Source organism: Sceloporus occidentalis, unplaced genomic scaffold (genome assembly GCF_023333645.1).
Source record: "Sceloporus occidentalis isolate IW3139 unplaced genomic scaffold, rSceOcc1.0.p SCAF_6, whole genome shotgun sequence".
Taxonomy (NCBI): Eukaryota; Metazoa; Chordata; class Lepidosauria; order Squamata; family Phrynosomatidae; genus Sceloporus; species Sceloporus occidentalis.
Window position 1 is genome coordinate 2756058 of NW_028316986.1, and position 24861 is coordinate 2780918.

Below are 24861 nucleotides of genomic sequence, written 5' to 3' on the forward strand. Positions count from 1 at the left end.
CAGGGTGTTAGAAATCGTTCCCTTGGTTCACTATATAGAGGACAAAATAATATGTAGTGGACAGGGTCCTCTAATTCTGGACATCCATATATATGCATGTGTGTTCCTTTACCACATGCACAGAAAAATATCATTAAGTATACAATATGGGAAGTAGTCACACAAAGAGATTTAAATACAATCACCCCTCCGTTCTCACAGACTTGAAGTCCACAGTCTTGAATATTCTTGGAAGGGCAGCCTCCGTTATTTTCAATGGGGCACGAATATAGGCAGGTCTCATTTTCATGGCGGTGGTGGTGTCTGGAACGGATCCCCCGCGAAAATGGAGGGCTGACAGTACTGCCTATTTTTCCCCATGTGCAGCATTATATCATAAACTCAAGGAGGTTTGCGAACATGCAGACTACTTTAACAACTTAACATTTGTACAATGGCAGAAAGCCTTCACAGAACTGAGATTGAATATGATGGACACAGCCTACAGAGCTGGGAGGCATGGGGCATCCCAATAAAGGTTCCAGAGGCGATTTGTGTGGAGTCATAGTGCTATAATTGTGTGGTGTGAACTGACCCTCAGATTCTGTCATCCTCATGTTTCCCCTGCTATATTTTTGGAGTGCATTAACATTGGATTCCTGCATGGAAGGGGTTTGGACTTCATAGTCCTTAAGGGTCCCTAGTCTAGTATGCTATGGTTTTATAGGGTGCCTGGGAGTAGAAGAGAGAAAATGGGGGCACTTTGCAGAAAGCACGGGTTTGTTTTCTGCACCATCCTATTGCCGCCCCCCCCCCCCCCCCCATTGTCTCATTTCCACTATACTGGTGACTCTTCCTTACTCCATTTAGCCATGATGGGGTGGAAAAGCTCTGGGACTCCCTCCAGATGTGGTCAATGCCACTCACCCAATTGGGCTTATTCCAGTTTCCAAAAATCCATTGGAACGTGGAAAGGAATCTGAGGATGGGGTTGCACCTTGCTTTTAAGGAAAATCACCCTTTCCAAAGCTTCTAACATTTGCACTGCAGAAATAAAGCAGTTTGGCACCGCTTTCGCTTCCATGGTGTCATGCTATTTAATCGTGGGATTTTTAGTTTAGTAGGACACCAGAGCTCTCTGACAGGGAAGGCTAACCATCTCACATGTCCCAGAATCTCATAGCATTGACACATGGGAATTAAAAAGGTGTCAAATTGCTTTATTTCTGCAGTGTGGATGCAGCTCCAAAATGGTGGTGTGTGTGTGTGTTGTTGTCTTTATAAAAAAACGGGTGAGACAGAAAGGCCTGGGGCTGACAAAAACAGGTCTATGTTTTGCCCACTTCCCTGGCACTCTTGTTTATTCAGACCTTTCATATTGCATTTGGGGTGAAGGTTTGGTTTTGCAACCTTGAGCCAGAATTTCTGCAGAATTTCTCTGATGCGTCCAGTTGATTAAATTTTGCGGTTCTTTCTAGACTTTAATGGTTTTGTATTTCCCAACCTTCATTCCCTTCCAGGGAGAACAGGAATCGGCTGACACAAATTATGCTGCTGAAATCACTCCTACAGGTATGCAACTATATCCATCAACTGTCCTGATTTGGCAGAGGAAATCCCAATTCTCTTTTGTCCAATTTCTTCAGCTCCTTTGAAAATGTTTCTCTTATCACTTTCCCCTTTTGTCCTCAGCTTACATCTGTTGCTGCAATCTGAGATCAAAGTCCAAAAGGACTTTGCGCACCATTAATTCATTGCGGTGGGGAAGAAGAGGGGCAAAGTCATTCCCTTTCCAGTAGACTGTCAAAAGCAAGCTGCTGTGCTGCAACTTCTCTTAACTTGTGTGTTCCTCACAAATAACCTTTCCAACCTTGACCAATACTATTGCACAGTTGTGCTTATCTGTCTGCTGAAGATATTACAGGTTGAATAACCCCTCTCCCAAAAGTGCTTTGGAGTTGGGATTTTTTTGGATTTTGGAATACATGTATTGTAACATGTACTGCATTTGCAAGAGTGGAGAGAAATGCAGCTGGAGAGAGAGACAGAGAGACAGAGAAGCATATGAAATGGGGGGGGGGATCCAAATGTAGTGTTTGATGCAAATCCATTGCTCCCGCCATTTCACTGATCCTTGCATCTCTCTCCCTTGTGAATACAGTATGCATTATGCTACTTGTATTTCAAACTGCAAAACATTCCAGAAAGGAAGTTTCAGTGTCATATTTGCACTGAAAAGGTTTTAGATTTTGGAGCATTTCGGAAAAGGAATACTCAACTCATATTTATTTTATTAATATATTTATATTTATACCCCACCCTCTATCCAAAGATCTCAGGGTGGTGTACATTAAAACAATATGATAGAGGAAAACAAAGTACAGTCATCCCTCTACATTTGTGGATTTGACTTTTGTGGATTTGGTTATTCACGGGTTTGATTAATATGTTCTCTCTAGTGATATCTAGGTCCTCCAGCATGACTCTGTGGTCATCGTCTTCCAAATGTTGCACTGAAGGACCTAGAGATTGCTAGAGAGAACACTTCTCCGGGCATTTGTAGGTCCTCCAGTACAATTATATGTTCAGTGTGCAGCACATGTTGACCATAGAGTTGCACTGGAGGACTTAGAAATTTGTAGAGAGGTGTTATCTCAGGTTAAAAAATAATTGTTCGTTTTTATTTGCATTTTTTCCACTTTTACAGGGGTCCTGTGCCCTTAACCCTAGTGAATATGGAGGGCCCACTGTAGACAGTATCTTTGTGGATAAGAAATTGCCTTTAGCTTCCAGGGAAACTGGGCTCCAAGGTTCATGTATTTCATAAAAGGGGTGCCACCACAGAGAAGGCCCTCTTCTGTGTTTCCCCCAGAGTATATTGTCCCCACTAGAGGCACAGAGAGGAGGTCCCTTCCAGCAGAACTCAATTCTTGGCCGTATATCTTCTCTCTAAACGTGGTGTCTCCCATCGTTTGTGCAACCAAAGCATGCACGGCCATCTAAAGGAGGTGATTTCTGTGGACCTGCAGGTGTCCACTGGTTTCCAGTGCAGCAACATGTTGACGGCCCTTCCCAGTTCCTTCCTGGACCGGCTGCTCTCAGCAGCGTTGATGGAGGACCCCGAGATCCGTCTCTTTGTCCTCCAAATTCTTATCAGCTTCATCGACCGGCAAGGGAACAAGCACAAGTTCCAGACAATCAGGTGAGTGGAAAGAGGACAAGGCATGAAAATGTGGACTAGCCCCTTGGAATGCAATGGGAACATAGATCCTTGGAGCTGACAGCAGTGAGGTTAACCTCACCCATGTTCAGCTACAATGGAGACGGGGAAAGCATGGCTTGTGGACCACATTCAGCCTCAAAACCCAACTTTTGCACTCCCTCCTCCCAAAGCTGCTTTTGAAAGATTTTCAGCTAGTTTTATCCCCAAATTTATTATTTTGTCTATTAATTTATTAAAATTTATTAAAATTAATTTGTTAAAATATTTTAGCTAAAAGGGTGGGAGATAAATATTTTAATAAACCCATAGTCGTTTTCAATAAATAAAGAAATTTTATGCAAAAAATTGACCCCAAAAACTGGGCTGTCGTGTCCTGTGGGGGAATCCCCCCTTTCTCCCATACTTGTTGCACCTGCCTCTTCCACTTCTTCTCTGCCCCCTTTTCACCTGTTGTTATGCTTCTGCGCAGCACCATCAGCGACATCTCCATCCTGATGCTGAAAGTGGACAAGTGTTCCCGGCAGGATACCGTCTTCATGAAAAAGGTACCGATATCTGCTAGGCAGGCAAGAGCATGTGAAGAACTGGGAGATGGGAGCCAAGATCATACATTATGCTTTCATAATGTAAATTAGCATGGGTTTTATTTCAGTACAGGCACAGCCTAGTTCAGGCCGCATCAGCTCATGCAAAGCAGAACTCCATTTTCCTCTGGTTTTGCAACATCCCTGAATTTTCCAGCATTGTGCTTCTATCAGACAAATGTGGATGAAAATGCATGCATTAGGATACTATGCAAGCAGAAATGTATACATTTGGGGAAATATTGTGGTGAAAGGCACATACAGGTTGAGTCTCTCTTATTCAGAGTTCTGAAAATTGAATTATTCCAAAATCACAAATTATTTTTATGGGCGGGTGAGACAGTGACACCTTTGCTTTCTGATTCCATCATCCAAACTTGTCCACATGGGTGGCTGAGATAGTGACACCTTTTGTAAGGAGGTAGAGAGAGAGAGTGGAGGGTTGAACGGGCAAGGGGAGAAGGAGGCCGCCTGAGGACCCAGAGGAGGAAGGGAGAGGTGGTCAGGCAGAGCGGGAACAGCTGGGGGCGGAAGGAGGACAGAGCCCCGAGGGGAGGGTTCTTAAGGCAGAGGGAGAGGCGCCTGGGGGGAGGAGGCTACGCGGAAGATGGGGACGAGAGAGATGGTCCCGGCGTACCCAGCTGAGGGGGCCCGCAACCCTGGGCGAGCCTCATCCGTCACCTGAATACGAGTGGGCCACCTGGCTAGTCCCCAGTGGGAAGGAGTCATCCCGGGGGAGCCTTACAACCCGGAGATAGGGAGAGACTTTGGTGGGTCCTGGTGGGATAACCGAGTCAGGCCACAGCGGCAAAGCAGGCCGAGTCCCCCCGACGAGCAGGAGCTAGCAGAACGGTCCAAGTGGGCATATAGACCCTGGAGGGGAAGAAACGCCGCCGAGGGTGAATTCTAGAAGCCGGCGAAGTAAGCCCAGGCACAGCGCACGGAGCCCGATGACGTAACTGAGGCCTCCTTGGACTGAGCAGGGTTCTGTTGGGTGAAGAGAAGAAGTTGGAAGTTTATGTTATTACTTGGTGTTGGGAAGTAAAGTTATCAGTTTGCCAGCAACTACAGTGTTTCGTTGCCTTGTTTGTTGCCGCCCTAAAGTTACAAATGGAGCCGGTGGGAGGACTTCCTCAGGCCGTGCCACAGGCCCCGCCCACACCTTTGTTTTCTGATGGTTTAGTGCACACAAACTTTGTTCCGTGCACAGAATTATTAAAAAATAATGTGTATAAAATTACCTTCAGGCTGTGTGTACAAGGTGTATACGAAACATAAATTCCATGTTTAGACTTGGGTCCCATCTCCAAGGTATCTGATGACGTATGAGAAATATTCCAAAATCCAAAACACTCCAAATTCTGAAACGATTCTGGTCCCAAGCATTTCACATTAGGGAGACTTAACCTGTATTATAGTGAGTCAGTGGCAAAAATCTGGATTTTGGGAGGAAATGCTATGGGGAAAAAAGGCATGCATTTGACTGATTGGGGGATTGTAGACTGAGATCCAAGATTCTGTGATACGGCTTATCGTAGCATTTCCATGGTATAAGAAGTACACATGGGGACATAGTTTAGCAGTTCCTCCTTCTTTCTGCACATTACTAACAAGCATTAGCTATAGTACCACTGGTATTGTCTTTGAGAGATCCTCTGCCAATGCCACACTCCACTACTGCTGCTACCCAGTAGTTGTTTGACACATGAAGTTTGGTCTCTCAACCAAAAGCCTTTCTGACATGGGAGACCTGGCCTTAGCCACTTGTCTCACAGGAGCATGTAGTCGCACCACTGCGGACAAGTAACATCATGCTGTGCGCTACCCATCATTGAATGACATTCAGTTTGCATGGCAGAGCTGGGATTCAAACCCTGGTCTCCAGAGTCCTAGTCCAACCTGTAAACCACTATAACATATCTTTTCTGCACAGAAAACCTACATTTCTTTCTGCATGAAACAATTTACTCCAAAGACTTGGTGTAGTGCAAAGACTTTCACAGGTGCTCTGCACTTCTTTCAGCCAAGAAGGGAGCACTAACTGTGCCTTCTCCACAGCAAGCTGATTGTCTCCTTTACTCACAGCACTCCCAACAGCTCTATCGGCACATCTATTTGACTTGCAAGGAGGAGAATAACAGCCGCGCTCACTACGAGGCTCTCTACGCTCTTCTGGCGCTGATCAGCATCGAACTGGCCAACGAAGAGGTGGTGGTGGACTTGATCCGGCTGGTGCTGGCCATGCAGGTAGGTTTCGTATAGTTTCGGAATTGGGTGAGCTGCTCCACATCTTTTGGAGGGGAGTATCTCAGTTTGCCATTTGCACAAAGCCTTATGTAGGTGGGATCTTTTCTGCGTAGCAATAATAGTATAGCAAGTACATCTCTGTACAACTTATCAGTGAACTAACACTCCCTAAGCAAGTCGAAGGCTTTCATGGCCGGCATCCATAATTTTTTGTGGGTTTTTTGGGCTATGTGGCCATGTTTTAGAAGAGTTTCTTCCTGACGTTTCGCCAGCACGTTTCGCCTTATCTCTTTGATAAGGAAGAACTTGGAAAAAGCAATTAGCAGGAAAGTCAGCATCCTGGCGAAACGTCATGAAGAAACTCTTCTAGAACATGGCCACATAGCCTGAAAAACCAACAAAAAACTCTGTAAGCAGTTTACAATCTGTAAGCCAATTGCCCTCAACAAACTAGGTCCTCATTTTACTGACTTACAAAAGGTGGAAGGCTGAGTGGACCTTGGAGCCTCCTGTAGAATCGAATTTACAACCAGCATTTAACCACTGTGCCATCAGGGCTCTGTATAGGTTTGTCATCCGTCTACATTGTTGTTAGTCGAGTTATGGTGATTTTAGGAATAAGAGACCTCCAGGTCATCCTATTCTCCTCTGCCCTACTCAGGTCTTGCAGAGCAACTGTGACTTCCTTGGTGGAGTCTATGCGCTTGTCCTCTTCTCTTTGCAGGAGTTGGCTCAGGTCAACGAAGACAACCTTCCCCTGTACGGCCGCTGTGCTCTCTATGCCTTGGGAGCAGCCTACCTGAACCTGATCAGCCAACTGACCACAGTGCCTGCCTTCGTCCAACACATCCATGAGGTCTGTTGCTTGACTTTTAACTCTCTTTACTTTCCCCTTCTTCTGTTCTTTTTCTCATAAGAATACAGATTTAACCCAGTATCCTTATCTCTCCAGAGATCTTGGGGTAGTGGAATATTCAGTGAAAATATTCATAAGTGTAAAATGAAGGGTAATAATAATCTGGTTTACTGTATCCACTTCTGAGACCCTTTCATACTACCCCATTATAGCACTATGATTTCATTTTAACTACTATGGCGTCTTCCCATGGAGTGCTGGGATTTGTAGTTTGATGCAAAGGCACTAGAGATCTCTAACTGAGAATTCTAAATATATTTCCCTAAACATCAAATCTCAGGATTGCGTAGAATGGAGCCATGGCAGGTAAACTGCATCTGCATTGCAGAAATAAAGCAGTTTGACTCTGATTTAACTGCTATGGCTCAGTGCTATAGAACACTTGGATTTGTAGTTTGTTGGGACACCAGAGCTGTCTGACAGAGAAGGCTAAATATCTCACAAAATTACAAATTCCTGGATTCCATGGCATTGAGCCATGGCAGTTAAAACAGTATCAAACTGCAATATTTCTGCAGTGCAGTCGCAGCCTTAAAGTGGAATCATAGTGCTATAATTGTATAGTATGATAGGGCTTCTGAGCATATGACTTAAAGAAAAGATATTCAAGGGCTAGAAAAGGTGCACAAAAGATCTGGTAAAACCCATTTTGACTTGAAATGGAAGTCTTCTCATGGACTCATGTCCTATGTGGAAAAATTAGGGAAAACAGAGCTATGGAGAAACAAAAATGACAACATGGTGTCATTCGCTCTGGATCGCTAATATTGTTGTTGATAATTTTGTTATGTTGGTTTTGAAATAAAAATAAAATCTGGAAAACGGTGCCTCTCTTCTTTCCCTAGGTCATAGACATGAGGCAGAAGGAAGCCCCATACATGCTCCCTGAAGGTGTGTTTGCAGAGAAGCCCAGGTAAAAGTGCATGCCCTCCAACACTTTCCATTGTGCAGAAAATAAACCTGTGCCATCCCACTTTCGCAGCTGCTTTTAAAATGTCCCAGTTTCTCTTCCTCTCATTTTGTCAGAGTTAGCACCCAGAATCCCAGACAATCAATCAGTCAGTTTGATTATATAATCAACAGCACTTTATTGATAGATCCGGAATCAGACATGTGCCTCACTCAGCTTCTTAGCTGAGACTAACCACACCTCCCCACAGACAAAGTAACAGAATTCCCCAAAGCCAAAATCCCCTCCCATGCAGAAGCCCGCCAAGCTAAGCCCCTCCTGGTTCCCACAGAACTGAAACCACATTCCCTGCACAGAGAGCCAGGCCCTCAAGGCCACCCGATAAGACACCTGGCCCTGCTATGCACTAGACATCACTATCTACATTCCTAACTGCAGCTAAAGCCCCATCATCCCCAACTACTATACCTCAACACTAAACACCATCTGGTAGAATACTAACAGGATTCTAACACATTTCCTCCCTTCATCCTCAGCTTATTTCAACTGTGCAAACTGAGATCAAAATCCAAAAATACCTTAACTCAATTTGCTCAGCAGGTAGGAAAAGGAGAGAGGAAGGAATGATATTTTGCCCTTCCCAGGAGCCTCTAACAAAAGCAAACATCTGTAGCATCTCCTCACATATGTCTTCTTCCCCATTAATAACATTTGCTGTCTGGACCACACTCTGATGTTGCTCAACCACATCAGTTTTTATCTGTGAAATGTTGGAGGGTTAGAAAGAGTCCCCTTTGGATTAGGACCAGGGTGGGAAGCATGCAGCCTATGGGAACTTTTCTGTGCCCCCCACCCCCAGTCCCCAGCTGTCCAAAAAGAAACCAACCTCCAGATATTCAAAGAAATATGCAAAACTCACCCAAGTGACTGGAGCAACTCCCCCAGGTGTGACAGATTAGTCTTAGTCCTATGCCATAACCCTCCTCAGATACCTTCAGACCTGGCAGTTTGGCCTGATGCATACCCCATAAATCTTCCCCCACCAAAATGACCCTGAATGTGGTCGCCACAAGCCAGAAATGACTTGAAGGCACACAACACACCCACATATTGAGAAGAAGCTCCAAATCTGGAGCAGGGACATTGGACTAGTCTACACAATTAAAATAGTCGAATGTAATGTGATCTGACTACATTGATTCGCAGGAGTTCAGGCTTTTTGTGGGCCCACCCTGAAAAACACCTAAAACCCTACAGAAAGGGTCTTTGTGGTTTCTACTCAAGTATCTGCAGAAGTCCATAGAAATGTGCATTATTGCAAATGATTTCAGATGGCTGCAAATTTTTGGCAGAGGGAGTGTGAATAGATGCAAATTTGCGCAGGAAAGTGAAGACAATTAACTGTAGAGGTGAATGTGTGAAAATCTGCACCAATTTGCGTAATACACTTATATGTAGACTAGCCCATGAAGATAGTCCAGACCCAATTCAGGGTTTTGGTCCTACATTGTGTAAACAGGAGGGCCACCAAAATGGTGAAGGGTCTGGAAACCGTGCCTTATGAGGAGACACTTAGGGAGCTGGGACTGTTTAGCCTGGAAAAGATACAGTTAAGAGGTGATACGATAACCTTCTTTAAGTATTTGAAGGGGTGTCACACTGAGGATGGAGCAAACTTGTTTTCTGCTGCTCCAGAGAATAGGACCCGGAGCAATGGATGCAAGCTACTGGAAAAGAGATTATACCTCAACATTAGGAGGAACGTCTTGATAGAATCATAGAGTTGGAAGAGACCGCAAGGGCCATCCAGTCCAACCCCATTCTGCCATGCAGGAAATCCAAATCAAAGCATCCCCGACAGATGGCCATCCAGCCCCTGCTTAAAGACCTCCAAGGAAGGAGACTCCAACACATTCCGAGGGAGTTGATAGTGAGAGCTGTTGAACAGTGGAGACAAAAACAAGAATATTGTTCCTCTGCTGTTGGTTCTTCTCCAGCTCTCACCCTCTCTCTCATGTGGAGAGGATATTTGGATTTCCTCTCACTGGTTCTCCCCGCATTTCTGTAGGCTGTCAAGAAACCTGGACCGCCTTGGCCCCGAGATCCTCTTCCGGCAGAGCAAGATCAGCGAAGTCCTGGGAGGAAGCGGCTACAATTCAGACAGGCTCAGCACGCCTTACATCCCCCAGCTGACAGGTATGAGGTCCGTGGGGTGCATGCTCTGGTCAGAGGACTGTTGAGTGTAGACGGATCCCCAAAGGCCATATAGTCCATCCCCTTTAAGAGAAGGCAGGAAGGAGTATAGGGCCTGCAAGCACTCATAAGCCTAGGGATGTTTGCTTCCCCCTAAAAATATGTGCAAATTTGTTGTCTTTCTGGACTGGAAAGATATACTCAGAAATCCATGGACTGCATTGGTTGAAAGAAATCAGAAAACTCGCCATATGCGATTTCTAGTGTTAGGCTTTCAAGGCTTAGCTTGACTCATCGGGACTAACAAAACCAGGAGGAAAATTATGCACAATATCTAAACCAGCATAGAATACAGTGAACCCGCGCCATACATTCAGGTTTACGTCGAAGCCGCATGACAATTAAAGAAATGGTGTGGACTGTCTCACATCACAAGCACATGTCCCATTGTTTGCAGCATACATGAACTTCCCCTTATGCAGAGGGATCACGAATGGGTCCCCTACGTAAGAGAAAGGCTTGCTGTAATAGAATCATAGATGTTAATAATAATAATCTACTTTTGTTGTTGTTATTGTTTATATAAACAACTTTATACCCTGCCTTTCCCTCCAAAATTGGCAGGTTGCAAATAAAAGCAAACCCAGCGTAGGTGAAACATGCAAATGTATTCAGTTTGCATAATTTACTCAGTACTAGAATTTGAAATTCTTGGGAACAGAATTTTATCTTTCATACTTGACATGCAACACTTGTCTCATGCGCTTTTTGCTGTCATTTTACTCTTTGCCATCACTTTTCAACCACAGAAAATTTTGCTTTTAGTTGTCTAGTGCTCCATCAGCTGCAACCCTTGAGAACATGTTAAATGTATCTAGAAAAATGCTAGAATTTGGCATTCCCGGGGGGGGGGGGAGGGGATTATCTTTCACACTTAACATGCAACACTGGTCTCACATCCTTTTCCCCCCTCACTTGCCATCCCTACTACTTCTTGCCATCACTTTTCAACCACAGAAAAAATTGCTTTTGGCTTTCTGTGACTCTCCAACCCTCAAGGAACATGTTGAACATATTTCAGAATGCCATAACTTGGAATTCCTGGGAACAGAATGTTATTTTGCACACTTAACACGCAGCATGCTAGAACCTTCCCTTTGCTGTCACTTGCCATCACTGAAAACTTTATTTTTACAGTTTTTTTAAAAAATTATTATCAAAGCATATTGCATGCATTTAGAAAATGTGTGGGCCTCAGGACTTGCATGCTAGAGATGTGCAATAATATCGCGGGAAGGGTTTCTCCCCCGGATCTGCCAAACGTTATTAGAGCTGGCACTGTGCTTTTTCAATGTGATTGACATATCATCTTGTGGAGGAGGGAATTTACATGTTTGTTGTCTAAAATAACACCTTCCACTTACCCAGGAAAAGACATTCAAATCAGACAAAAAAGAAGATATGCCGCAAAGGATTTTTTTTGTGGGAGGAACAGCTCAAAAAGCAGAATATCCTTTAGAAAACCAAGGGAGAGGATTTGCAGAAGCAGCAAGCAGGACAGCTTCAATATTATTATTTTGTGTGCTACATGGCCATGTTCTGGAAGAGTTTATTCATGATATTTTGCCAACATCTGTGGCTGGCATTTCTCTGAAGACTCACAAAAAGCTATGGAGGCCAGCCGTGAAAGCCTTCGACTTTGCATTGTTGTTGTTGTTGATATTGATATTGATGCCACTCCATTCACTGCTTCTGCAAATTCTCTCCCTTGGGTTATTTACTTATTTCCTGCCTTTCTCCTAGTATAGGGCCTCAAGATGGCTAACAGAATTTAAAACAGTGCAAGTTAAAAACAATACAGAGCATTAAAACATAGATACAGCTTTTAAAAATCACTTTTTTAAAAAAGTTAAAAACCTTACACCTTAAACATTTTAAAATATTTTTAAAACTCTAGACCAACCATATACAGCATTTCATGGCAGGAGAGACTGCCATTGAGAGCAGGAGCATGGAAAGTGTTTTCATAGAATCATAGAGACCGCAAGGGCCCTGATCCAGTCCAGCCCCCTTCTGCCATGCAGGAAATCTCAATGAAAGCATCCCTGACAGATGGCCATTCAGCCTGCTAGACGCCCAAGGCCATTTTTTGTGGGTCCCAGCACATATTGACACACACACACACACACACACCCAAGCCCCTAAGTTCTGGAATTTGGGAGGGGGAATTTTGACACATTGGGATGGCATCACTTCCCAGTTGGTTTCCAGGTGTCTTGTTAACATCTGCTTCCAGATAACTCCCTGTTTTTACAAAAGGACCTGGAAATAGGGCAACATTACCACCTGCACCTATTTGGAATGGTTGGGGGGCCCTGGTGGAATGGACCCTGTGTGAAAACAGAGGGCCAACTGTATATTCAGTGGCATAACCCCAGCTCAATCATCAAGATGATTCAAGCTCAGGTGCCCAAAAGTAACAGCAAGGGATTGCTGAGCTGATGTTCCCGTTTACACTTTGGAGGCCTCTTCCCCTAGCCTCCTGTGAAATGGTTCTGTTGAATGAATCTCCTCGGCAACATGTAGAAAACTCCCAGTTTCCCTTCCCAGTGTCTCCAGTTAGAAAAACCACAAGAGGAAGGGCTGGGATGTTGGAAGACAGCAATCATTGCCCACCACTTTGGAGAGCTGCCACCCTTCTGAGTTGAGAACTAGGCTGGACCCCCAAGCTGGTGACTTCAAGAGGTATTGGACAACAGTTCCCATTACTCTTCTTTTTAATTGTTGGTTGTGGGTGATGGGAACTGTAGTCCAAGTCAGCTGGAGAGCACCAGGTTGGGGGAAAGCTGGGTGAGATAGAAGGAGGTCTTTTTATTTCAATCGAGGATAAACCTTCTCCTTGACTAAGGGGTGCCACTTTCTGTTCAGGGAAAGGCCTCTCTTGGGCCCCAGAGATCAAAAAGAGATGACCCAATTTGCATATAATTTTGTATTATATTCCATTTGCTAGAATGTATGCCACTGGCAGGTCTGTTTTATTTTATTTTATGTTGTGTACAAAACTGTGTAAACCTACAGTGCTTTATAAATAAAGTTTAATAATAATAACAATAACAATAATAATAATAATAATAATATAGTGGGCATGGGGGGGCAACTTAGCTTCATGTTTGCTCCTCTGGGAGGGATTTTAGGTCCAGGATAATCCTTTAATTCAACAGTAGGAAGTGACTTCTATGTCCTGGGGGTGTCGGGAAGGGACATTTTTGGGCAGGAAAAAAGTAAAGTTTTGTTTGGTATTTAGCCCTCCAAGGTCTCCTGGGGGAATAATGCAGACCTAACCCCAAACAGTTTTGAGGTCCTTCGGGTGCAGAAGCGGTCCTTTGGGGCCAACGTTCTCTGTAAATTATTTTCAGGGATGGGGCAGTGGCTGTCCAAGCTTTCTTGGGGACCAATGGAGCCCCCCAAACCTCTGTCAGCCCCCCAACCTAATGCACAATGTTTCTCTTTGTCTCCCCACCCCACAACTTACAGATGAAGACAGACTGTCCAAGAGGAAGAGCATTGGAGAGACCATTTCGCTACAGGTTGAAGTGGAGTCGAGAAATAGCCCCGAAAGAGAAGAGGTAGGATGTTTTTTTTTTCCCCATCATGGAACAGAGCTAGAGCACAACAAGAGATGCAAAGAGGATAACAGGGGAATTATAGAATCATAGAATCATAGAGTTGGAAGAGACCGCAAGGGCCATCCAGTCCAACCCCATTCTGCCATGCAGGAACTCTCAATCAAAGCAGCCCTTACAGATGGCCATCAGGGAATCTTAGGGATACTTTTTAGTTGTTTGAAATTCTAAGATTCAATACAGACTGATACAAGTCTCCCTTATCCGAAAAGCTTGGGACCAGAAGTGTTTCGGATTTTGGATTATTATTTTTCCAGATTTTGGAATATTTGCATATACATAATGAGATATCTTGGAGATGGGAGCCAAGTCTAAACATGAAATTAGTTTATGTTTCGTGTACACCTTATACCCATAGGCTGCTGCCATGCTGCAAAAATAAAGCAGTCTGGCACTGCTTTAACTGCCATGGCTCAATGCCATTGAATTCTGGGTTTTGTAGTTTTGTGAGATATTTCACTTTTCCTGTCAGAGAGCTCTTGATGCCTCACCAGACTACAAATCCCAGGACTCTATAGAATGGAGCTGTGGCAGCCATGGCTACTTCATTGAAAAGTATGTGTACCAGTAGTATTTAATTGTTGTTCAAACATGGTAGACTTTTGTATCTTTATCTCAGTGCTCGTAATTTTTCTTAATCTGTATATGTATTTGATTTTGTAATGGGGCACAGTTTCGGGAGACAGATGGGACACAAGTTAAATGCATTTTTAAAAAGCAGTATTTTTGTTTGTCCTTTATTATTATTATTATTATTATTATTAAACTTTATTTCTATAGCACTGTAATTATACACAGCGCTGTACAAAGTCGGTAAAATTAGGAGTAAATAAAAGCCTGCCCAAGGCGTACATTCTAAGATAATAACAATTAAAAGAGGAATAGATAAAATTACCATATAGAAAGGAAAAAACAGATTAAAAACATCAAATATCAAACAAATCACATCACATCAAATATTGTCAGACAGCCAGATAACAATCACAAATTCCCTGAGAACGCTTCCCTAAACAATATGGTTTTCAGCTCAGCTTTAAAGCTGGTTAGGGAAGTGATGAGCCGTGCATGCAGAGGAAGAAGGTTCCAGGAATGAGGGGCAGCTAGAGAGAAGGGACGGATCCGGGACGGGGCAGAGGAGATCCTGGGTTGAGAGAGGAGACTTTGGCTACCAGAGCGGAGAGTGCGAGTAGGGATGTAGGGAGAGAGAAGATCAGTTAAATAAAGAGGGGCCAGCCCATGCAGGGCTTTAAAGGTGAGTAGCAAAAGTTTGTACCTGATGCGGAAAGGAAGAGGGAGCCAGTGAAGGGAAGACAACAGAGGGGAGACATGATCATAACGGCGAGCGAGTGAAATAATGCGTGCAGCTGAATGCTGAACAGAAATTAATGGGTGGAGGTGAGAGAGAGGAAGCCCTGCCAGGAGGAGGTTACAGTAGTCTAATCGTGAGACCACTAGGGCATGGACCAGTGTCTTTGCGGTAGAAGCTGAGAGATATGGACGGATTTTGGCGATATTATAGAGAAAAAATCTACAGACTTTGGCTGTAGTCTGGATCTGTGGGATAAATGGCAAAGAGGAGTCAAAGATGAAACCGAGACTGCAGGCTTCCTGGACCGGCTGGATCGAGATGTTATTGACGGAAATAGAAAAGGAATAGTGAAGGGTGGGCTTAGGAGGGAAAACAAGAAGCTCAGTCTTGGACATATTGAGCTTCAGACGCCGATGGTGCATCCAGTGGGAGACAGCTGTTAAACAGGATGACACTTGCTGCTCTAGCTCTGGCGAGAGATTAGGGGTGGAAAGGTACAGCTGGGTATCATCGGCGTAAAGATGGTAGGAGAAACCAAAAGAACTGATAAGTTTGCCAAGGGAGAGTGTGTATAAAGAGAACAGAAGGGGACCCAAAACAGAGCCCTGAGGAACTCCAACAGATAAGGGGACAGAAGACGAGGTCTGACCACCCGAGACCACTGAAAAAGATCGATCTGACAAGTAAGATGTGAACCAATCGAGAACAAGAGTTCTTTATTGTAAGAGTTAAGACTCTTCCAGGTCTTAAGTATCTAACAATTCCTCTCTCTCTGTCTCTGCCTCCCCATTGCCTTGCCATTCACCAAATGCGGAACAGAGGGCACCTGCCGAAGAGATTACATATGAAACGCTGAAGAAAGCAATTGGTAAGTATCTTTGCAGAGGAGGTGCAATGGAAGTTGTCCATTTGGTCTGCATTTTATATCCACTGGGGCTGGAATCTCTTGTAAGATTTCCCAAGCCAGTTGGAGTTCTCATTTGCGTTCAGTCTGGCTGTCATTGCAGGCTCCCTGAGGCTTTCTTTAATATTGAAAACTCATAGACATCACTGTTAAAGGTTTTACGAGTGGTACATGGATGTAGTAGGTGGTAAACATCAGAGGAAAGCATCACAGTCCTTCAGCATATGGGTAACAGCATCTCCTTACATCAGTGCCATAACTGGAATCCAGAGCAATGAATTCTACTTGGACCAACTCGCCACAGATGGATATTGGGTCCCCTTAACTGAGGGTCATCCCCTCCAAGTGAGGTCAGTGGAAGACAGATCCCTGGTGTTATATAGGGCAGAACAATACCAGAGAAAGTCAACTACATAGGCATGCACAGGCCTCACCGGATTGGGGCCGTGGCATCTCTGCATCTCTGATCTGGCCTATCCATGGCATAAGGAGCCCTAGTGGCGCAGTGGTTAAATGCCTGTACTGCAGCCATTCACTCAAAACCACAAGGTTGCGAGTTCAAGACCAGCAAAAGGGCCCAAGCTCGACTCAGGCTTGCATCCTTCCGAGGAGGGAGCTAAAATGAGTACCCAGACTGTTGGGGGCAAATTAGCTTACTTGCTAATTAGCTTACTTGCTGTTCACCGCTATGATCTTTGGAATAGCGGTATATAAATAAAACAAAAAACAAATTATAAAAAGAAGCCACAAAATGCGACTCCTTTTTGCACCGTGGAAAGGCGCCTTTGCCGCCATGGCAGCACTTTCCGGTGCTCATTTTGGCATGCATCATGTGGATGCAGCGCCAAAGGAGTGCCATGACACTGCCTGCTGTGTGGTTGGGCACACGGTGTGACACCAGCATCAGGACAGCGTCGGGGCATGCGTCAAGCGGCCGCCATGCCCCCATTCTGCCCCAAGGCCGGCAAGACCCTTCATCTTAAAGCTGCTACAAGATCTGTCTACATACTGATTCTTCAGACGATCACGGTTGTATCTTTGTATTCTACCATTGTATGAAAGGAGTTGTAGCATAGGCTTTCGTAGACTTGGTCTCCTTCTTCAGATGTATCAAAGATGCTACAAGATCCCTTTGCTTACTGATATTCCAGACTAACATGGCTATATCTCTGAATTCTACCCTTTTAGTAGACAGTGTTGCTGTGGAGGAACAAGAGAGGGAAAGGAGACGGCAGGTGGTAGAGAAGTTCCAGAAAGCTCCCTTTGAAGAAATCGCAGCTCATTGTGGTGCCCGGGTAAGGGATTCTTTCATGTGCCATGTGCTTGCCTTACCCACCTTTCCCAGGGGATTGGCTATATTATCTTGATATCTGGAAACCAATAGTGTATTAGCTCATATGCACACATTGGGGTTGTTCCCACTACGATAAGCTCCAAATAATGATTTGAGATATATATGCCCTTAGTTCTCACTGGAAATCCGCATTGGATCGATTCTAGCAGGGATAATGCAGAGCAAACGCAAAAGCCCAGGTCATTTTGATAGCACTTTTTAAGAGGTTCTTTGGGAAGAATCGATTCTGACGCAATTCCTAACAGTGGAAATCAGCATTGATTCTTTCAGAGGGGAGGGACAAATAGCAGAGGGGTGTGTGCCATCCATCCCGAGATGTCTCACACACGCGCGCACACACACACACACACCAGTGCCACCGTTTTGGGTCCTTTAAAAAAAACATAATAAAATTAATTGCAAAACTGATAGATTGGCAAAACAACTACTTGCAAAGGCCAGTAGCTATTAAGCCATTCTACCGATTTTGTGATTAATTTTGATTTTTAAAAAAAATTGGGCTACTTCTGGGTTATTTTTGTTGATGGTATTCTCGTTGCCATTGTGGACAGTGCATGCAGTCTGCCCCCAACCATTCCTGGGGCAGAAAATAGGCTCACCACAGTCGCCTGTTTCCTATCTAGTCTAATATTATCAACTCTAACTGGCAGCTCAGTGATCCAAACTTTATCCTTCCAGGTGTTTTGAACTTCTGCTCCCAGAATCCCAGGCCATTGACCCAAGATGACTGAGGCTTCAGGAAGCTGAAGCCCAAAACACTTGGAGGACCAGAGTTTGGGAGGGGTGTCTTTCAAGTGTGGTGGATTCTCCTTCTTTAGAGATCTTTAAGCAGAGGCTGGATGGTCAGGGATGCTTTGATTGAGAGTTCCTGCATGGCACAATGGGGTTAGACTGGATAGCCCTTGGGATCTCTTCCAACTCTGCAATTCTGTGATTCTAAGCAGGATTTTCTCCTCACTTTGCCTGGAGCATCCTAGTCTTCCCTTCTGTTAGTTTTCCAACCCTAGCCTGAACTTCCATAGCTTCCCAAACTAGAGATCAGTATTTGGTCATGTAATTTCTAATAGCCCTCTGACTCCATGTTTGTGCCCACCCTTGTCTTGTCAGAATATTCTAAAGAGAATCCTTCTTTGATCACATCTTGCTCTGTATGTAATGCCTACAATCTTGATTCTTCTTGTTGCAGGCAACTCTGCTCCAGAGCAAGCTCAACCAGATATTTGAGATCACCATAAGGTAAAGGAGAAAAGGAACAAAGGATTGCTGGACTTATGGGTTTTTATCCCACCTTGTCCCCAGTAATGAGACTCAGGATGACTTCTACTTCTTCTTGTGTTCCTTCAAGTTGGTTTTGACTTAGGGCAATATTAAGGCGAACCTATCACAAGGTTTTCTTGGTGAGATTTCCTCCATGAAGGTTTGCCATTGCCTTCCTCTTAGGCTGAGAGAGTGTCACCTGCCCAAGGTTACCTAGTGGGTTTCAATGGTGAGTGGAGATTCGAACCCTGGTCTCCCAGAGTCCTACTCCAGTACTCAAAACCACTGCATCAGCTGGTTCTCTGGGATAACTTACAACTTATTAAGAATAATACAGTTTAAAACTATGCAAAATGAAAAGTATACATGTAAAAAGTGTTTTGAGTGTTGGACTTTGACTCTGGAGAGCAGGATTCAAATCCTGGCCTGGCCATGAAACCCCCAGGTGACCTTGGGTGAGTCACACTCTCTCAGCCTCAGAGGATGGCAGTGGCAAACCCATGCTGAAGAAACATGCCAAGAAAACCCCATTATAGTTTTACCACCTTAGATCACCGCAAGTCAGAAAGGATCAGAAGGCACACAACAACAAAAGTGATTTAAAAAAAACATTAAAAGGATTTGTAAAGTTAAAACCATCCAGATTCATTAAAAGACCACATATTGAGTTTGAGTCGTGTGGGATTTGGGAAGTATGGTCAGGAGTTCACTCTGTAGAAACTTAACTATGGCTTGATTTCCATTGATTAGTCCTAATCTGAGTAAACCCATTAAATGAATTGATTGCTGATTCCCCATCTAGATGAATCCTATTGATGCAGCAGGTACACTCTGGTTGAGACTAAGGACTTCATCACACAGGCCCTGGAACGGGCCTGTTGCGTTCTAAAAGGGGACATGATGAGAACGGGAGGCAGCATAGAACGCATTTTACTGCACAGGGAGAACACTGCTGCCGCCACTGAACATTCCCATCATGTTCCAGATGTGTTCCTCAGGCAGCGATTTTCAGGAATGCTTCTCAAGCGTTACTAAAAAGCGCCCCCTCTGGGACACATCCAGAATGCGATGGGAACATCCGGCGGCCTGTGCGATAAAGTCCTAACAATAAGATTCTGACCCATGCGTTGGTCAGCAACCCAGAGGAACGGAAAGGCCAGCGTACAAAATGTGCCCTATTAAATCCCTTCATGCCCCCAGACCCAAAACCTATTTTAAAATTGCACATACTCAGGTTAATTTTTTGCCATTACCTTCATATGAGGCTGAAAGAGTCCGACTTACCCAAGGTCAACCAGTGAGTTTCCATGCCTGGGTAAGGATTTGAATCCTGGTCTCCAGAAATCCCAGTCCAGAACTCAAACCACTACACCATGCAGGCTCTTATCTTACCTTCTTCTTACGTGTCTTCAAGTCACCTCCAACATACGACAATTCTCCTATAGGGTTTAATTGCAAAGATTCCTTCAGTAGAGGTTTGTCCTTGCCTTGCTCTCAGGCTGAGAGAGTGTGACTTGCCCAGTCATCCAGTGGGTCTCCATTACTGAGAGTAGATTTGAACCCCGATCTTGTATTCCAATGCTCAACCACTACACCAACTATACTGGTGTAAATTCCTGCTCTAGGACTGCTGACCCATGTCTTGGGTGCCTAACATGGCTTGCATCTAAAATGGCTTGCACCTAACATGGCTTGTTCCTAACAAGGCTTGCACCCAACATGGCTTGCTCCTACAATTTATTATTTACTTATTTCTAGGATTTATATCCCACCTTTCTCCCACAGTGGGATTCAAGGCTAAAGAGAGAAGTAATAACATTAATTTCAAAAGTTAAAAAAGAATTAAATATCACATGGCTTGCAGGGTCCCTCCTGACACGGCCTTCTCCTAAGATGGCTTACATCTGACATGGCTTGCACTATCCTGTTCCCCCCAAGCACTCTTTAATGTCCCTTTGTTCTTCCTCTTCCTTGCAGACCCCCTCCAAGCCCCTCGGGGACCATCACCGCTGCGTATGGACAGCCACAGAGCCATTCCATCCCGGTCTACGAGATGAAATTCCCGGACCTCTGCGTCTACTGAGAAGTCGATTTGCATGCCAGAGCCGCGGCCATGCACCAAATCATCCTCGGGCCTCGTAGAATGCTGCCATGCCATGTGCATGCGCCAAAAGGGTATTTTGGGGAGGGAGGGGGTGACGGGGGGGAGACCAGAAGAGGCGCCCCTCGGAGCCGCTTCCCAAGCAAGGTGGGCAAGCGTCATCGTCCCTTACAATCCACACCCTCCGGCCATCCTCTTTGGTTCTCTCTGTTCTTCGTGCTCAACTCGTTTCCCATCATGGAGAAGCCACTTCCGGAAAGACTTTTCCAGAGAGTCAGGAGGAGGCGGGGAAGCCGTTTTGGGCTTCTCCTTTTATAGAAGAGGTTTTGAAAGTTTTTCGCGGGTTTGAATGTTTTGTTTCTGTCTGTCTGTCGTTCTCTTTCTCCAGTGAAAGCCTGTGTTGATCACCCAGTACATAAAATGAGTTTATTCTCTGTCTCTCTCTGCCTCCTTTCTCTTCGTGGAACTGAATATAAATACTTCACTCTCAGAAAAGTCTTTTTTTTCTTACTATTTTTCATTTTTACTCTTTGTTCCTTCCTTCCTTCCTTTCCTCCCCTTCCTCCTACTATTCTTCTTCCTTCCTCTTCCTTCTCCCTCTTTTTCCTCTTCTTCTAGCCTCCTCTTCATAGAGGAGGATGTTGACAAATCGGAGCATGTCCAGAATAGGGCCATCAAAATGGTGAAGGGTCCGGAAACCATGAAGCCCTATGAAGAAAGACTCAGGGAACTGGAGATGTTTAGCCTGGAGAAGAGAAGGTTAAGCGATTATATGATAGCCCTGTTTAAATACTTGAAGGGAAGTCATATTGAGGAGGGAGCAAGCTTGTTTTCTGATACTCCAGAGACTAGAACAAGGAACAAGGATTCGAGCTACAGGAAAAGAGATCCCACCTCAACATTAGGGAGAGCTTCCTGATGGCAAGAGTTGTTTGACAGTGGAAAATGCTGCCTCAGAGAGTGGTGGAGTCTTCTTCTCTGGAGATCTTTAAACAGAGGCTGGATGGCCATCTGTTGGGTATTCTTTGATTGAGAGTTCCTGCATGGCAGAGGTTTGGACTGGATGGCCCTTGCCTTGTGGTCTCTTCCAACTCTAGGATTCTAATAAAATTAGAGCCCGAAAGCTGGACCAGTGCAAAGGCCTATATAGCCCAATATCCTGCTGCTTGTGCATGCCAAGGAGATGCTACAATGGGAATCGCACAAGTAGCCCCAGCAAGTGAATAGGTGCTCCTCTAGGAGAGGACAAATGTATGGGGAACTGATAATATTTGTTGCTATAGTTCTTGGTATTTTTTCTAATTAAAAATTGGGCTGTTACCTGGACTATTTTCTGGCAGTTCTCAAACACAATATTTTTTGTTCAGATCCTGTTGATGAAGGGCAAAGACCTAAGCTGAACTTCTTATGTTGGTGGTGATGATGGTGTGCCTTCAAGTTATTTCCAACTTATGGTGACCCTAAGGCAAACCCATCATGAGGTTTGCTTGACCAGATTTGTTCAGGGGAAGTTTGTCATTGCATTCCTCTAAGGCTGAGATAGTGGGACTTGCCCACGGTCACTCTGGGTTTCTTTCCATGGCCAGCTGGAGATTTTAACCCTGGTCTCCAGAGTCGTCATGCAGCGCTTAGAATGGCCATAAATTGGAAAAGACACACAACAACAAGAAGACACTCTGTGGAAGGCTAAGGGGCTGTGTGAACCTCACCAGGAGAATTTGAAGCGTTGCACCCACTAACCACATCTGCAAAAAATCCATACCTTCTTGGAGATGTGGATCATTTTTGCTTTTTTCATGGGCTTTCTGGGCCATTTTAGGCCCAGGAAAAGATCTTTTCAGCAACAAGAGATGAGCAGAAGTCATTTCGTGTTCATTTCCCATTTCCAAAAAGGCTTCTCTTGAGTCTAACATGATCTAGAGATCCCAAAATATTGTGGAAATACATGTGCGCCCCCCCAGCCATTCGAGGGTATTTTGGGGGGGAGGAGATTGGTATTGTGGGGGGCAAACTTTTTGAACCACGGGAAACCACAAAAATGGCCCTTGGAGCCACATGTGTCCCTTGGGATAGACGTTGTCCGCAGCTGCATTATTTGAAAATAAATATCCACGTTCCTTCATGCATATAGATGCATACAATGTCATTTTGGTGTCTGGTGTTGGTAATAAGCTCAAGGTGTTGGACAGAGAAGGATGGAGACAGCTGGGGGTTGTTGATCTTCATAAAGGTTATTTATCCATAAGGGACATTTGGTTGATTTATTTTTGAATAAAATAACTCTTGGTGCCCTTTTCAACATAAATGTTAATGTTGTCACTGGTTTAGGCTGGGCTGTTTTAAAGATAACAAGTTTGTGAAGTTCAAAGGCATGTTTAAAACATGGGTTTGATGAAGCTCAAATAGCCGTTTGGGGGGTTCTGTGAATGGTGTCTTTCCTCTTACATTCATTTAAGATTTAGCAATACACTTTTGCATGTTGTTTCCCCACTAGCCTCACTATTTACTTTTTCATTGTTGTTGTAGTGTCCCTTCAAGTCTTTTCTGACTTTTATAGTTGCACACACATACATCCCCAGTGCATAAATATATACTTGCCAACTGAGCGTAATATACTTTATCTGATGAAGCATGGACTTAGATCTTCAAATGCTGCTTGTTGTTGTTGCTGCTGTGTGCCTTTAAGCCTTTTCTGACTTATGATGATCTTAAGGCAAACATATCTTAGGGTGTTTTTGGTAATATTTGTTCAGAGGAGTTTTACCTTCGCCTTCCTCTGAAGCTGAAAGATTGTGACTTGCCCAAGGTTTCCAATGAGTTTCTATGGTCAAGCAGGCATTCGAACCCTGATCTCTAGAGCGGTGGTCCAACACTCAAACCACTACACTGCCCTGGTCTTGACGTCACAAAACATTGTCAGTTGTGTTACAACAGACTAGCGTATGGACTGCACCAAATATTGATTTCCACTTGCTAGATCTGAACTATAGAGGCTTAATAATGAAGAAGCTAGAAGTCCGGCAACCCTGTGGTGGCTCTCACCACCACTAACTCCTTTTTTCTGTTGAAGTTGGCAACCAGACTTGAGACTCAATTTGAGACTTGATTTGAAAGTATCTTGCAAGGACTTGAAACTTGAAGGTACAGACTTGAGACTTGGAGTAAGAGACTTGAATACATCACAGGACCTGCAGATGCCTAGAGAAGTGTTTTCTCCAGTAACCTCAAGGTCCTCCAGCCAATTCTATGGTCATCTTCCAGCAGAGCTGTGCTGCAGGATCTAGAGATCCCTAGAGATCATATATTTATTAAATCTGCCAAAGTCAAAGCCACAAATGTGGAGGGCTGGCTGTAATGCAGTCCTCAAGAGAGGACTCCCTGCTCCCCACGGCCAGCCTTGCCAAGGAGGAGGAATGACGGGCGTCTGCACAAAGAAACGGCAGTTTCTGTGCAGAAAACAAGATTGTTACGCAGAAAACATTGTGCGGAAAAACATGGATTGTCTACTCCGAAAACCACTTCTGTGTGGAAAGACCTAACAAACCCATTTTTCACTAACTGGATGTTTTCAGTTCCCTAGAGTTACACATTCGTAACTGGTTCCTATTCACGATCCATATGTGTTCAGTAGTGTAGAGAGGGGAATGAGGTATTAAAAAATGATCCACACCAGGTGTCAAATATACAATATATACTTCATTTGCACCTTTGTCTTTCAGGAAAGGCAAAATGGAAACTTGCTTTTTCCAACTGGATCAATCAATAGGATTGCTCAGGTCAACTCTTGATCATTTAACCTTGTCCAGTTTTGACATATTGCTTTGACATGCTGATGATGATGATGATGATGATGATGATGATGATGATGATGACGATGACATATTTTATTTATATCCTGCCTTTCCAAAAGAATCAAGGCGGGTTACAAGAAAATATATAAACAAATACAGACATATACACAACTAAACTGGTTATGAGAGCAAGAAAAGCAAAGTATGCACAGTGTTCTGAATGTCATCACATCCTGAATTTATATAAATCACTTTTTTAATTCCTCGTTGCTCCTGAGCCCCACTGAAGACGGATTTGATGTTTTACAAAACACAGTGCCAATGGGGAGTGTGTGTGTGTGATGTTTCTTAGCGGTAACAGTCAACGAGTGATTCATTGAAGTTTCTCAAAAGTTGCCAATGTTAGCTGA

At 44.2% G+C, this 24861-nt stretch overlaps 1 protein-coding gene across 5 annotated transcripts in view; it reads left to right on the forward strand.

Annotated features, from left to right (window-relative positions):
- The window catches only part of LOC149310323 (protein EFR3 homolog B), a 136123-nt gene extending 115027 nt beyond the window's left edge, over positions 1-21096 (forward strand). For all 5 annotated transcript variants that reach the window (XM_089528723.1, XM_089528724.1, XM_089528725.1 and 2 more), the window contains 12 exons: positions 1500-1551; positions 3009-3181; positions 3672-3747; positions 5872-6033; positions 6758-6889; positions 7795-7862; positions 9928-10055; positions 13587-13678; positions 15864-15912; positions 17137-17243; positions 18489-18538; positions 20537-21096. In XM_089528723.1, the coding sequence (XP_089384849.1) occupies positions 1500-1551; positions 3009-3181; positions 3672-3747; positions 5872-6033; positions 6758-6889; positions 7795-7862; positions 9928-10055; positions 13587-13678; positions 15864-15912; positions 17137-17243; positions 18489-18538; positions 20537-20642 (1195 nt within the window). In that variant the 3' untranslated portion in view covers positions 20643-21096. The remainder of the gene's footprint in view (positions 1-1499; positions 1552-3008; positions 3182-3671; positions 3748-5871; positions 6034-6757; positions 6890-7794; positions 7863-9927; positions 10056-13586; positions 13679-15863; positions 15913-17136; positions 17244-18488; positions 18539-20536) is intronic.
- Positions 21097-24861: the final 3765 nt, after the last annotated feature.